The sequence below is a fragment of the Cryptomeria japonica genome, chromosome 3, assembly GCF_030272615.1.
Source record: "Cryptomeria japonica chromosome 3, Sugi_1.0, whole genome shotgun sequence".
Lineage (NCBI taxonomy): Eukaryota > Viridiplantae > Streptophyta > Pinopsida > Cupressales > Cupressaceae > Cryptomeria > Cryptomeria japonica.
In genome coordinates, this window is record NC_081407.1 from 156,964,263 (window position 1) to 156,979,651 (window position 15,389).

The 15,389-nt window shown below is 36.6% G+C and overlaps 1 protein-coding gene across 1 annotated transcript in view; it reads right to left on the bottom strand.

Annotated features, from left to right (window-relative positions):
- Nucleotides 1-2,511: 2,511 nt before the first annotated feature.
- The window catches only part of LOC131874015 (laccase-12-like), a 90,320-nt gene continuing 77,442 nt past the window's right edge, over nt 2,512-15,389 (bottom strand). The window contains exons 2-6 of the mRNA XM_059217220.1: nt 4,762-4,854; nt 4,482-4,663; nt 3,600-3,844; nt 3,002-3,079; nt 2,512-2,876 (exon numbers count right to left, since the gene is read on the bottom strand). Coding sequence (XP_059073203.1) covers nt 2,512-2,876; nt 3,002-3,079; nt 3,600-3,844; nt 4,482-4,663; nt 4,762-4,854 — 963 coding nt within the window. The remainder of the gene's footprint in view (nt 2,877-3,001; nt 3,080-3,599; nt 3,845-4,481; nt 4,664-4,761; nt 4,855-15,389) is intronic.

Consider the following 15,389-nt stretch of genomic DNA (forward strand, 5'->3'; position numbering starts at 1 on the left):
AATGCATAAATGTAGAAATGGGTCCCGACAACAAAAGTCTTGATTAGGTACCCATGTATGAACCAATGAAGTCTCTCTAAGCAGATAAAAGGAGAAAAAACACATGGAAGAAAACCTCTCTCCAAAAGCAAGAGATGCAATGCATGAAAAGAAACATGAATTGTTAAAAAAAAGAAAGGCCTCAAACAGACGGTGCTTTAAATGAGAACAATTGGAAGACAACACAACCTTAGATTTAAATGGTGTGGTGGCAAGCTTGCTATCAAGCATGCCAAATCTTTGAAGCATATCAATAACATACTTTTGATAACAAATAGAAATACCATTTGAAGATTGAATAACTTGAAGACCAAGGAAGTCGTGCAGAAGACCAAGATCTATCATGTTGAACTACTCTATCAATGCTCATTGAACACTCTGAATCATGGAAGAACAACTGCCTGTAAGAATTAAATCATCCACCTACAAGACCACTATCAAAGGATCTCCCTCCTCTCGTTAAGTATAGATCATGGGATCAGAATGGCAATGTGTGAAATTAGTAGAGTAAGAATGTGTCCATCTTCTCATACCAAGCCCGAGGGGTCTGTTTGAGACCATACAATGAACATCAAAGCCTGCAAACAAGTGAAGGGTCCTGCATAAAACCCTATGGCTGCTCCATATAGATCTTCTAATCACATTCATTTGATATACTGACCATCCCTATCAAGCTACAAGAGAAAGTACAAGGCTAATAGAAACCATCTTGGCAATAGGAGAAAAAGTCTTAGAATAATCAATGGCCTCAACTTGTGAAAACTCCTTAGCAATAAGATGCTCTAGCCTTATACTTATCAATGGAACCATCTACATGATACTTGGTATGATACACCCACTTTTACCACACTAACTTTCTTCCCTTAGGAAGAGGAACAAGATCCCAAGTGTGATTCTTCATAAGTAAAGAATACCCCTATGCCATAGCCTAATCACACTGTAGAATACCTATCACATCAAAAAACTTCTTAGAACCGATAGAAATAGCCCAACTAACGAGAGAGACCCCAAAACTCTATGAACAAGTGCGACAAGAATCTAGAGGATCACTTGCCCAATCTCTAGCTACATCAATAGTACCATGAGCCCACTTAGGAAGTGGCGGGACAAGTGTTGAGGGTTACACTGGAGCATCTACCTCATCCTTAGAAGGAAAAGAATCCTCGAGAAATGAAGGAGCAGTAGGAAGTAATAGAGAAGTTGTTGATGGAGAGTCCATCAGAGGATAATGCTCATCAAATTGGACACTTGCTGAAACAAGACCTCTCTGGAAATAGGATCAAACAACCTATATGCCTTATAATCCTCACAGTAGCCAACAAAGATAAACGATTGGTTCTTCCTCTCCATGGCACTTCTCTATGCATCAAAAATAAATGACCAAGTCACACTCTTAAAAACTATAAATGTAGACACATTAGGCTTGACATGGGACCAAACCTCCTCGAGAGTCATTTGTCACAATTCCTTGTGAGGCATCTAATTTTGAATGTAATTGGTACAATTCACTACCTCAACCCAAAAATCTCCATCCATATCCTGAGACTAGATCAAGCAATTAGCCATCCCCCGAAGTGTTTTGTTCTTCCTCTCAATAACATCATGAACTATTAATGGGTATAAAAAATTGTAAGTTGATAAAGGATGCCATAATCAATACAAAAGTCCCAAAATATCTAATTGACATACTCCCCCCATTATCAGTGTGTATATGCCTAATAGAAAGACTGGACTGCTTCTCCACAAATGCCTTATACATCTTGAAGAAATCAAATACATCACTCTTGTACTTCAGAGTGTACACACATGTATGCCTTGAGAAGTCATCAATGAACTTAAGAATATACTTGGCCCCAAAAAAGATGGGGTCGAAAAGGACATGAGATTGCTAGGAACTAACTCCAAGGGTGATGTAGTATGATGGGCTCTACTTGAAGGAAAAGAATCCTTGTGATGCACAAAACCTCAACAAACACCATTAGTTCAAGAAATCCAAGGTAGGCCAAGCACCAAAGACTGAGTGCTCATCTGCTAAAGATACTAATAGTTGACATACCAAAATGTCCATTCCAAAGCTTTCTCACAAACTCTACATGAGCTATGAAGGAAGAATCAATAGGAGTTGGACTCTCAAAACCATTAAAGCGGTATAATGTTAGAGGCCTTCTTTCTTTGGCCTCATAATTGACTGAATCGGCTCTCTAATTCCTCGCCCATCTTTTCCCAGACCTTTGTCATCATAACCCATTTTCTTCATTATTATCAAGCGATAAAATTTGTATTTTCGAATTATTTATCATTTAAAAAACATTACACAGACCAAGAAACGAATCTTTCCAACAACATTGCCAATAATGAAATGTTTCATTTCCACCGTAAGAAACTTACTATGGCAACAGAAAAGTTTATTTGACAAATTCTGAAAGCAAACTTAAACGGAAATAGAAACTGCAGGTTGCAGGCAGTGACGCACTAGTTTCCAACAGAATTGAATACCAAAGAAAATGCTTGACTTTGCTGGAGAAAGGAGGATTCAGAACTGTTGCCTTCGTATTGCAATATTGTTGTTGCACTAGTATTGAAGGACCCAGTCCCTACAGCCTGGCTGTTGAGTACGCGGGTGCCGATGTAGTTAGCTGTGATGAGCACATCCATAGTGCTACCTGGCTGTATGACCAGCATGTCAGTTGTGTAAGGTTTTGTATACACGACATCCACAGCCACAACAGTCATATTGTGCTGCGCAATTTTGAACACGGATGAATGATTAATCATCGCAGCATTTATAATCCTCAGAAGATAAGTTTTCCCTCTCTCAACCCAAATCCGGGTGGTATCTGCATACATAATTCATCCATTTATTAGTCATCTCCTCAAAATTACTACTGATTTCAAGTTTAGTTCATAAATGCACAAGCTTACAAATCATTGGCAGAGCAAGGGTAAAAGAGTCCTGGCTGGCCGTTAATGGTGTATGCGTCCAGGTCACTTGGTATACTTCCTGCTACCATATCTTCCACATTCGCATTCCACCATTCTCCTGCCAAATTTAGTTCACAATGTAAAAGTCATAAAAGTAGTAAATAGCTTTTGGAAATGATGTAAATCTTCATTAGGATATAACATAGGCTAATCGTAGAAACGTGGAATTTATTTACAAAATAATTTCACATAGAAAATAGAAAACAGAAGTTAAAATTTTCTTATTTCTTCTGGATTCTATTGTGCATGCAAATTTTTTTCACATAGAAAATAGAAAACAGAAGTTAAACTTTTCTTATTTATTCTGGATTCGATTGTGTATGCAAATTTTTATCATCAAAGTTTTCAATCATATTTCGTGATTCATCATCAGAATGAAAATAAATTTTATCTCTTTGGAATTCATTTTCATCTTGATGATAAATTTATTTTCATCTTAATGATGAATCAATGAATGTGATTAGAAATGTTGATGATAAAAATTTGCATAGAATTGAATCCAAAAGAAATAAAAGAATTATAACATAGATTATAAAAATATCAGAAAAAAAAATATAAATGATGTCTAAACTACTAACCCAAAATGATAGGAAACTCAGCGTCTGGTTTTGGAAATGGATAATCATTTCCAGCACGAGGTAAAATGACCAATGCTCCATGCACAGTGGCTCTCTCATATGAAATGTCTGCATGCCACCACAATGTCCCTACCTGCCCTGTGATTGTGAAGTTGTAGTCAAATATACTGCGAACATTAATGGGCCACTCCGTTATGTAGGCCGCTCCATCTACCCAGTGTGATATCAACTGCTTTACTCCATGCCTGCAGTGTTGAGTCACAAATAAATAATTATAGACATAATTATATCAATAGGCGTAGATTTTTATCTTGATTTTTAAGAAAAGAACAAATAATTGTTAAACAAAGATTACTCATCTGTTTTGATTTTTTTTTTTAAATATATAAAAATATAGATGTTGGAAATTAACTATTACATCCGCAGTTCTATTTAGTCTTTGCAGCATCTTCACCAGTTTTGTTTAGTCATTACCGCATCTTCCAGTATCTACTTTGGATCGCAGCCCAGTTTCTATTACAAGATTCTATTTTCAGAGAACAGTCTAGTACATCAGTGACACATCACTTTCCAATATAAGCAAAATCATTTTTATACACAGAAAATATTCAACATAGTTCCAATATTGAACAGAACAAAAAAAGTTTATATTATTTTATAAAAAAATGATTAAAAAAAAAAAGAAAACAGCTTATTATATAAGCAACCCTCAATACAACATTATATAAGCAGATTGAAAAAAAAAAAAAATTCTAAACAAACAAAATCCTAAATAGAAAGTAAAGCTATGAAAGAAATTAGAAACTAAGCGAATAGAAATGCTAGTAAAATCTCAATCATATTAAAATAAACACATTTTGAGCATACTTTAGTCTTTATTACCAAGGTATAGTCACATTATAGGGCTCGTTGTTTTCCACTTGAACAATCAGATTATCTCCTTCGTTAACATATATAGTGGGGCCGGGATACTGTCCATTGACTGTTACAATCGTATGCGTGTTACGCAATCTAGTCATGCTCTGTTTTCCAATCTGAAACACAGTAAACATAGTCAAATCAGCCTGCAATCATCATTACATGAAAACCCACAGTACATGGTTAAGTTAAAAGGGATTCAGCTAAAAATGCTCACTGTGAATTTGCGCTAGACAAGAGCTACAGAAGCTGTCCATGGTGATATGAAAATCAAACAAAGAAGAGAAGCTAACTTTACCATACTAGACAAGTCTTCCATGGTTGATATTTTTCTTCCCTGCAAGCCAAATTAAGATTTTCAAGCTATAGAACAATTTGGAGGAGGGGAACTTATTTATACACCACGACTGAAATGATAAGAGCGATATTCATGATATATTAGCTTGCTGTGGAAATTCATATCAATATGGATAAGACAGAATCATATCTCAATTGTTGTTGTGGAAATTGAGGTGGCTTGCATGGTCTCCATGGAGATGAAGCGGTTATCCATATCATGGGAGAAATTACTGTTAATTTATCACGTTCCCTTACATCCTGCGCAAAATGACGCAGTATACTAGCACTGTTGTTCAAAGATTTTGAATAAAATATTTCAGATTTCAGTGCAAGTGCGTCAATAATGTGTTACAATTTCAATTGAAGTGCCCAAATAAAGAATGATGGATTACATCTAGGCATTCATTGGTATGAATTTTTATTATCATTTGGTTTATTCATAGTTTTTATTAAAGATAGAGGAGAAATAAAAATAGATTTTATTGATTGATTAAGAACATATTACATTGCCTCTTTATTTATAGAGGACTTAAACTCAGACTCAAGAAACCAAATATGAATGGAATAGTACAACGTCCCACCAGGTTGACGATGTGGAGGACAATCAAACACAACTTTAGAAAATGTGAACCATATTTGAATGGATCTTGCATTTCAGTTGTAACTACTGCAAATGTGGATTGGGAGAAATTAATTTCTTCCAACACTGTCTCTTTATTTCTTCCGATAATATTTCAAATGGAATCAGCCTACTGGGGTTTGAGGATCAGAGGTTTTTGTACGCTCTACTGGCTTCAAACATTACTTTAAAAAAAAATTAGAAAATAAAATGTTACAACATTTAACCAAATCCTTTTGCTTATCAATTGACACGTTCACTCATATTTTCACAAGCTCAAACAACTAATATCATCCTCTAGTCTTCAAATCTCAACATTCCTTGGCTACCACAATTCATTATCTTCAAATAGCAATCCTTCACCTTCAGGATCTCAATAATCTGCTTTCTACATCTTTGGCTTCAAAAATTGCTTCAACACCTTGCAATCTTCTTTCACCTCTTTATGGTGATTAGAATTTTCTTTCACTCTCTTAACTTTCAACTGTTGCAGCAATTCTCTTTAAACACTTAATTGATGGCCTTCAGACATTTTAATTGATGGCCTTCAGACATTTTTTTTTTCTTCAATGAGCTTTGATTTTGAGGTTGTAACAGTGTTGTTCTCCCCTCAATTTCTTCAATTGTTTGCTACTAGTCTCTTCAAAATTTGAATCTTTTTCAACTTCACTTAGACTTATGCAACTCAAGTGCAACTTATATCTATTGAGCTTCAACTCATACATACAAATTCACAACTATGAATTCTGATTGCTTTCTTAGTTTGTTTCACATTTTTATTTTCTTCCAACTACTATAGTAATCATATTTATTGATTTCTTCTTAATGGTAATCCCATCTCTTACACAACATTCTCATTAATTTTTTACAAATATTCAGTCTTCCTCTACACTAATTCCACTTTCAACTTTCCTTCAATCTTCTACAGGAAACATTAACATCTACAAACATCATTTAATCAACAAGTAGCTACACATACACACTTGGGATTCATCTTCACCTCCTATCTTTGAATAAAAAACAAGACACTAATGATATGACATCAAACTGATAGACAAAGATTGATTCATATTGACAAGAATTGTCTATAGACAATAACCGTCCACTTTTATTGAATAGAAAAATAAAACACACACAAGTATATAAATAGCACTAAAAGAGACAATAAACATCCTCTAGTAGTGAACAATGTATTTTGGACACTTCTCATTTTGGTTGCCTCTAGATAAGGACTTCTTCATAGTCTTTGTTACTCCTTGCATCATTGCCTTCACCTTCTCCCCAACTTGTTGGAATATAGAGCCAATTTGGTCCTTGGTTGTATGACCCTTCTTAGTCGCATCCTGGGAGGCTTGAGAAGCATTCCCCTTAGCGATTTTAGGAGTTTCATTTCTTTCTCCTTGCTCTATTGGGACACCAGGGCTCTTCTCCTACCCAAAAGCTTTTGCACAATCAGCAATCTCAAAGGCACTATCATTCCCCAACATATTACTTCTTGCTTTCATTGGTTTCAATCTCATAATCCTGGGCCCTCTTGTGAGAAGTTTGGCCTAGGCCAACTCTGATACCAAATTGAAAGATAAAGGAGAAATAAAAATAGATTTTATTGATTAATTTAGAGCATATTACATTGCCTCTTTATTTATAGAGGACGAAACTCAAAATCAAACTCAGGAAACCACATACAAATGGAACACTATTGTAGCATCATAAATTGTCACTAAGTCAATTTACACATCATTTTTGTGCCCCTACTTTAGTGTGTCTCCCCCTTGGATTGCATCTCCCCCTCATCTCATATTTGGGTTCATTCAGTGTTGCAATTCCAATGTTTATGCCTCATACACCTACCAAATGATCCCTTAGGGCTATGTCCTCCTCCCTGGACCCTAATTTTTATCTCTAATTGAGTTGGATCAGGGAACTGAATCAGAGTGCCTAGTGCCTTGGTCCCCCTCAATGGGGCCCAATTTTCAAGGGAGGGATGAAACCCATCTCTTCGACGGTAAATGAATTTGGTGGCTCTATGTGACCATTGGAGGTCAGCCTAATCAGTAAATTGACCTAGATGCTCATATATAATGGCATTAATCAATTCATTTCAATCCTAACAACAAGTGTTATCAAGCAATCAAGCATTCAAGCATTAAATTGTTCATCATCAAGCATTTTTAGAGGTCTTCAAGGCTGGGTATTCTTCATTCAATCATTGTGGAGCAAGTTACAACATTCATATACAAGCATGTGTGTATAATTAGGGTTTTGTCATGTCCATGCCATTTCATACAACATATGTGATAGCATTCAAGAACAAAGCACCATTATTAGTCATTTTAGATTTGGCATATACCTTTCCTTTATTTATTTCAGTATTTACAAAATTTCATTCAATTTTAATTCCTAAACCAGGGTTTGATGGAGGAAAACCCCTATTTCAAACCTATTTCCCCTTCTTTTTGTATGTAGGAAGCAGCTATGGAGTTGTGATCTTCAAGATAAGCTTTATTTATAGTGACGAATCAATCCCCCATTGGAGTGTAGAAAGTTTGGAGGACTAGAGCGACCATCACACTAGTCCTGAAAAATTAGCTCCTTCTTGGAACAAGTCTTAATCCTCTTACAATCCTTGAATCCAAGCTCATGGATCGATCTGATGACTGTAGCTCACAATTCATGAATTTTTACATCAATTTCCAACACATTTACCCTAATTTCATCATCTTGAAAAATTCAACTCAACTCAAGGGAAAGAAGAGTCACATTCAACACCCCTAGAATTAGATCTATATGGTTTAGATCTATTTAATTCCTATCTTTCTCTAATGTAATGGTCCCCAAGTAAAAATTAGTAGTTTTCATACATCTAATAATAGAAACCCTAATTTTTCACCATTACATTCTGGTGAACCAAGTTCCTTACACCTTTATTTTTAATTTATGTTCTTAGATTTGAGTGTTTATGCAATTTATAATTCAAATTTACATTCACAAGTTTAATTTTTTTATTGAACTTCATAAATTTAGAGGTTTAATTCACAAAAACCCTAATTTTAAATTCTAAAATTGAGCTTGTGGGTTGTCTAATTTGGATTAATCATTTCAAATCTCATTATTCATTTAATTTAAAATTCAAATGTTCCCTCCTAGATCTCATTTCCAAATTGAATTACATAAATTTAGTGGTAAAATTTATTTGAGTATCGCATAATTTTTCAAATCCATTTTCAGATTTGATCTTTATGATATGTTATGCTATGATTTATAAGCATTTATCTTTCAAATTCACAAATCAAATTGCTTAATTAATTTGTTAATCAATCACTTTTACAATTTGCATTGTTTAATCACAATTTTCAAATTTGAAATTCAAAATGTCCTTCCTTTATTTAACTTTCCATCATGTATATATTGAGTGAACATTTCTTTGTACTTTGACATGTGAGTTTCTTGTTTGATCGTAAGAGCATATGGATTTCTTATCTTATTTTGCTAGTTCAATTTAAATTTACATTAAAGATGTTCATGATGTTACCTTTCATGCATATGATGATAACTTAGTTCTCCCTTTCATTCATAGATATTATTCACCATCTCCCAAAATTGATCTCACCAATGAGGGCACATTGGTGCAGAAAGAGAATATGAACAATTACTTCAAAGATGAATCTTTAGAGAATTATGTTCATCCATGTCTCCTAAAAATCACCTCCCCATAAGGATTTTTTGGTGCAAGAGGATGATATTGTGGCTACTTTTCCTAGTGATACCATACCTTATTTTCATGATCTCCTCCCTAGACATGAAGCATTAATGATATATAATAGTCTCTTTCCTAAAGTTTGTCTTAATCATAAAGATTCCTTAGATCAAGAGGATGATACTACTTCTCATCATTATAATGTTTGCAATGCTCTCTCTCCCAAAAATGAAGAGCCTAACAAAGATCAAATAAATGTCATTCATATCATTGAGGAACCTAAGGTTGTTTTCCACCTTGATCAAGATGTCTCTCAACCTCAATGGAAACCAAAAATTGTTCATGATTAACATACAATGTCTTACACATATAATAATGAAGTGTTTGCTTTGGAACCTAATGCGAACATATGAATTGAAGCACAATATATTTTGTTAGTTCCTACAATCCTCTCTCTAATTCAAACAAATACAGCATCTCCTACTAAATAAATTCATAAAGAAGAACTCTTGGAGGATGATTGGGGGCCCTTAGGTTTCACACCCTCTTTTTGTATAAAATCCAAGATGGATGAATTAGATACTCAAAAATTCTCTCCTAACACATGTCTAGAAATTGATTTGTCATGTTTAAACTTGAATCCAATTCCACCTAAGAGTGAACCCTATCTTGATCCTACACATGAATACAATGAGAAAGTTTTAGGATGTGTGCAAGAAAGTCTTGAAAGTCATGAGAAATCACACTTTTCTAATAAAAAGAAAGGTTTCCAACCTCTTCCTTTATCAACATCCCCACCTCCATTGTCTAGTTAATCCACATCTCCTTATTTCAATATGGTCTTACAACAAGATAATATTTTTTCCGATCTTCTTCACGGTAATTTAATTTCTATTCTTTGGCCTAAAAGAAGAAGGAAATGTAAACAACATCTTGAAAATTCTTCTTTTTGCAAGTATCATCAAAGTCATGGCCATTCTACTAATGAGTGTCAAGCTTTGAAAACCAAAATACAACATTATATTGATTAACGTATCATAAAAGTAACATCTGCCAATGAATGGCATATCTCTCATAATAATTTCAAATAACATTCAAGTATCTATTATGTTGCTCCTCACTATGTGACATTGTTGGCCTACCTATTGGGGGCTTGTTGTCATTCATGGTGGTACAATTTCAGGTGCAATCATATTTAGTGAGCAACATAATGGTCTATTTATTCTTGTATCTATTCTTGGGGGTCAAGAATATTCTTCTTTTCTCTTTCTAAGGTTTCACTATTTCCTTTATGGATTGCATTCTTCATAACTTGATGCCTTTTCTGGCATATGTTGGCATTGTGTTGTCATTGATGTCAACCAATATAGGATGCCAACCGATATGGGAGATGTATGTGCAACATTGTCATTAATGCATACCAGATATGATGTCTTTGATGTCACCTAGCTTAGTAGGTCACCGGTAAGGAAGAGAATGTTATCCAGCGCAATGGCCATTGGAGTCAACGATACACAAGTCAATGTTGACTTGTGTTGAAGGCATGGACTAGAGACCGGTATGGTATAAGACCGGTAAGTGACATGTTGGCAGTACATTGTTGCCAATCACCAAGAGAGCAAGATGTTGGGTTGTTCGTTGTGATGAAGAGGCAGAATGTTATAAAAATCACATCAACACCGAAGGTGAAGTATGTGCAGGCCACTGGTATTCTATTGGATATCAATTTGTAGGACTCCCATCAGATACAAAGAAGACTGACAATGAGTGTGCCCAATCAAATCATGTGTGCCATATTGAAGATTTATATTCTCAATGTCAGCTAAGACATGTCAGTGCAATGCCAGAAATAGAATGACATGTCAAGGACTCACTCCCACCGGTAAGTGGAGCTTATCCCCAACCTACATAGAATGCATTATCACTCTCAGGGATAAGTAGCCAATAAGTTGAAGGTAGGAGATTGGTGGCTCACACTGGATCTACCAGTGAATCACAAAGATGCCTCAAGTGCATGAAATCAAGGATATGCACTAGACCGACAGAAAAGGAATGATGGGTTACCGGGACAAATGAAGAGTGAGGGATCTGTCACTTAGACAAATGAGTCTACCACCTTAACAAACTGGTTAAGAGGAGAACTAGACAAATGGTGAAGAATGAAAAAGGTTGAGCAGTTACAGATAGAGGATGTTGTCAGAATGTAGATGAAGTTTGGTACCACCGGTGTGCATGGAATTTTACCAGTATACATGCAGAAGATACTACCAGTATAAATGACAACTGGTGAGTTGGAAAAGTGTAGATATAGAAGGCTCCCATATGTTGAAGATGTGCATGAGGTAGGTTGGCAAGAGTGCTGACCAGTTTAAGTGTTCCACCATAAGAGAAGCAAAGTGCAAGGGTGAAGACATACCAACAGGGTTAGAGAACCAGTAGGCAAGATGGACCAGTAGTATGATGCATGCACCAATTGTGTGTTGTTGGACGGTGACCTTTCCCAGACCAACACAGAGGTCTAAGATGAGATGGATACCGATAGAGGTTCCATGTGGAGTTGAAGTGGTAAACATGCACAGGTTGGTGAAGTGTGTTGGTGAGGTATTTGGTGGTAGATCAACATTAATGTCGATTGCATATTTCATTGATCAGCTACAGAGGTGCGTGGCTCTAGGAAAATTGAAGGACGCTCCTTGATGAACTGATCATTGCAGGAGATCTAATCAGTATGTCAACCTGGAGAAGATAACTACAAGCTCATTCAATGTGATTGATAGAAGCAGGTCGACAAACAGGGTCATGGTTTCTAAAAATAGAAGGCGTGTAATGCAAGGCACGACAATGGTTGTGATATGCAGGTAACCATATATGAGACATGATCTGATAAGATTTGATTGAATCTTGTATCCCAAATTGGTCGGTGAGAAAACCCTAAGGCGCTAAGTTCAAAATCATATTTTGGCAGGAAAGCTCTATTATAAATATGCACATCCAAGAAAGAGATTGATGATGTTGGAGGCAAGACAGAAGGACATGAACATGTGAGTAGATTAGTCAGAGTAAAAATAGGAGAAGACAATAGTGACAGAGTGTTGGAGAGACTCAATTAGATGCAAGGTTTAGCTAAGGTTTAACCAGCAAGGTGAAGGCGATAGGTGAACTATCACTGAGTATGACAGTATTGTGAAGCAGAGTGTGAACTGATAGAGAAGAGGCGGTGTGAGAAGAGATCACCCAAGATAGAAGCGAAGCAGAAGTAGAATCAAATAGATAACCAAGCAAGGTTCAACCAGTTAGCTGGAGTAACCAGTAGCAGATGTAAGGTCTGACAGTTGATCCTACCAGTAGAATCAGAACTGGTGAAGTAGCAACAGTAGTATGGAGAGGAGAGGAGAGAGAGAGAGAGAGAGAGAGAGAGAGAGAGAGAGAGAGAGAGAGAGAGAGAGAGAAAAGGGTAGTCCTGTAGAGACAGAGTAGAGGAAGGATCAGAGAAGATGAGTAGAGAACTGGTAGAGGGGAGAGCATAGGTGAACCAGTGAAGAGATATTTGAGAAGAGTTACAAAGCTCATTTGTAACAAGGATATTACTATTGTTTTGTTTTGATATCATTTATTGTAATCACTGAGTTGGTGCTCCGTGTAGGGCTTGGTGCTCCTTGGGTTGGTGCCCTAAATCAGGGGTTGGTTCCCTAAGTCAGGGGTTCGTGCTCCTCGGGTTGGTGCCCTAAACATTGTAACATAGTTGTTCATTGTGAGAGTGGATTGGAGCAGTAGTCTCCAACAGCATTTCTCACTGAGGTTTTTCCCATCTGGTATTTTCCTCGTATATACCAGTTTTATGTGATGTGCCCTTTCTGCGTGGTTGTTGCACTATGTTGTCTTGCCTTATCTTACCGGTAGGTTAAAATTGGTATAAGGTTGTTAACGGATAAATACACCTTAGGTTAAAAAGGGTAAAGTTTGGAAACCAGTGATTCACCCCCCCACTCAATGGCATCTTGTTTCCAACAATTGGTACCAGAGCATAGGTTCCTGGGTAGATAATATTTCTCTAGCTTGGGTAGATTCTGGATAATTGGACACAATGGTTTGTTTAGTGTCAAACCCGGCTCTGATATTTGATGCGTCAAATTATTTCATATGGAGTCATAGGATGGAATTCTACTTGTCCTCCCTAGGGTTTGATGTTTGGATGTCTATTGTAAATGGTCTCCCTAGTCATGCCAGTCCTCCCACTAGTCCTGAAGCTTAAAGAAGATCTATGTGCAATGTTGATGCCATGAAGGCCATATTCAATGGACTTACGGGTGATGTTTCTTCACAGGTGGACAAGTGCAGATCAGCAAAAAGTCTCTGGGATAGATTGAAGAAGCTCTATGGAAATGAGCCTACAACTGCAAGGTCAGTTTGTGAGAGCAAGAAGAATGATTGTGCAAATGATAAAGTTAAATTTGTCAGCAGTTGCAGTAGTTTTGGTGATGAGGAAACTCGTCTCTTTATGGCCCAAGAGATAGAATGTTAGATGCACACATCTCAAAGTGACATTGCAGATGAATCCCATCAACAAGATGTGTTTGGCATTGGTGATGAAGGTGTTGAAGAAGATGAAGCTAAGGTAGATCTTGAAGTTGAACTTGTAAGTGCACTTGAGGAGCTTAGCAGAGTAAGAAATTAATATAAGATGTTCAAGAGTGTTGCCATTATGGAACAAAACTGGTTAGTTAATTGTTTTCAAGAGTCAGAGTTAGCTATTGCTAATCTGAAAGCACAAGTGGAAAATGCTAAGAAGGTGAATGTGGAATCCAAATCCAACTTGGAAACCAAGACATGTAGATGCAAAGATTTAGCATCAGAGCTGGAGGCCAAGGACAAGGAATATAAAGATCTAATTGGTGAAGTGGATAAACTTAGGAAAGACCTTGAGAAGTGTCAAGATGAGCTCAAGATAAGGATCCGGTATGATGGTTGCACTGAGACCTTGGATAAGATGTTAAGCCAACAAAAACACTCCAAGGATATTGGTGGACTAGGATGTGGTACCAATGAATTCTCTACAAGCAAGGATACCTCCCACAAAGACATTCAGTTTGTCTTCTCAAATTAAAATGGCAAGGGTTAGACCTTCACAGTCAAGAATGCTCCAAGGAAGAAGATTGACCTAACTACAACCCGTGAAGACATGATGAGGATGAAGACTAATGTTGCAAGAAGGATCAATGCTGATCCAAAAAGAAAAGGAATGATGAGAGAAGAAGGCTTCACCAGTAGAAAGAACAAGGGAAGACAGTCCGAAGGATCTTCTGTCAGTAGAAGACAAAGAAGAGTTGCTACCACCAAGTCAAGACAAGTGTGCCAGAAGAAGGGATTAGATGGTAGAACTGCAGAAAGGGGACAACCTAGGATCCATTCCCGAAGAAGAAAAAATTGAGATGCCAAACTGGTAAGATCACCTCATTTTTGGAAAAATAAATTTGTAAGTAATAAGTCCTCCTTCTCTGGTTACTTCTTTGCATGTAATGGTTACTGGTATGTATGCTAATAGGTTCTTGCAAGTTATGTATGACAATGAGTTTGAGGATCATTGCATTAGCCTCGGTAGCATGGATTGTGGTGTTTATGTCTCAGGTGGTAATGGAAAAGACTTGAATGGCATATGATGGCCCGGTAGTTATTCATGTATGCATACATCCTTTGTGGGAAAACCAGTTGAATATGTGGCATGATAGTGATATTGAATGGCATTGCGTACATCTAGGGTCATGTCATATTTTGTGATGGATATAATGGAGCTAAAAGATCATTTGATTGATCACATATGCACACCTCAACTAGTATATGGTACAATTTAAAGCTCCATTTTTTAACCTGATAGGCAATGAGAACCTGAGATGCATAACTCAAGGGGAGTTGGCAGCCATGTTTTCTGATTTGTATTAGACTTGTTGGACACAGAGGGTGTGCAAGTGTCTATGGTTGTATCGGTATGATTATGCCTTTGGAAGTGTCTAGGGTTGTGAGATATTTCAATTCCTATTCAATTGAAATCACCACTAGACCACTGGGAGTGCTACCTGAAAAGGAGAGTTACCTGGACAAGAGAACATGCATTTGGTATTTGAAGAGATACAATTGGTATCAGTGTTAGCTTCAACATTTGGTATCAGCATTTTGGTGTCAGAATGGCTTCTGCATATGAAAGGGGTGATGATGCAATCTG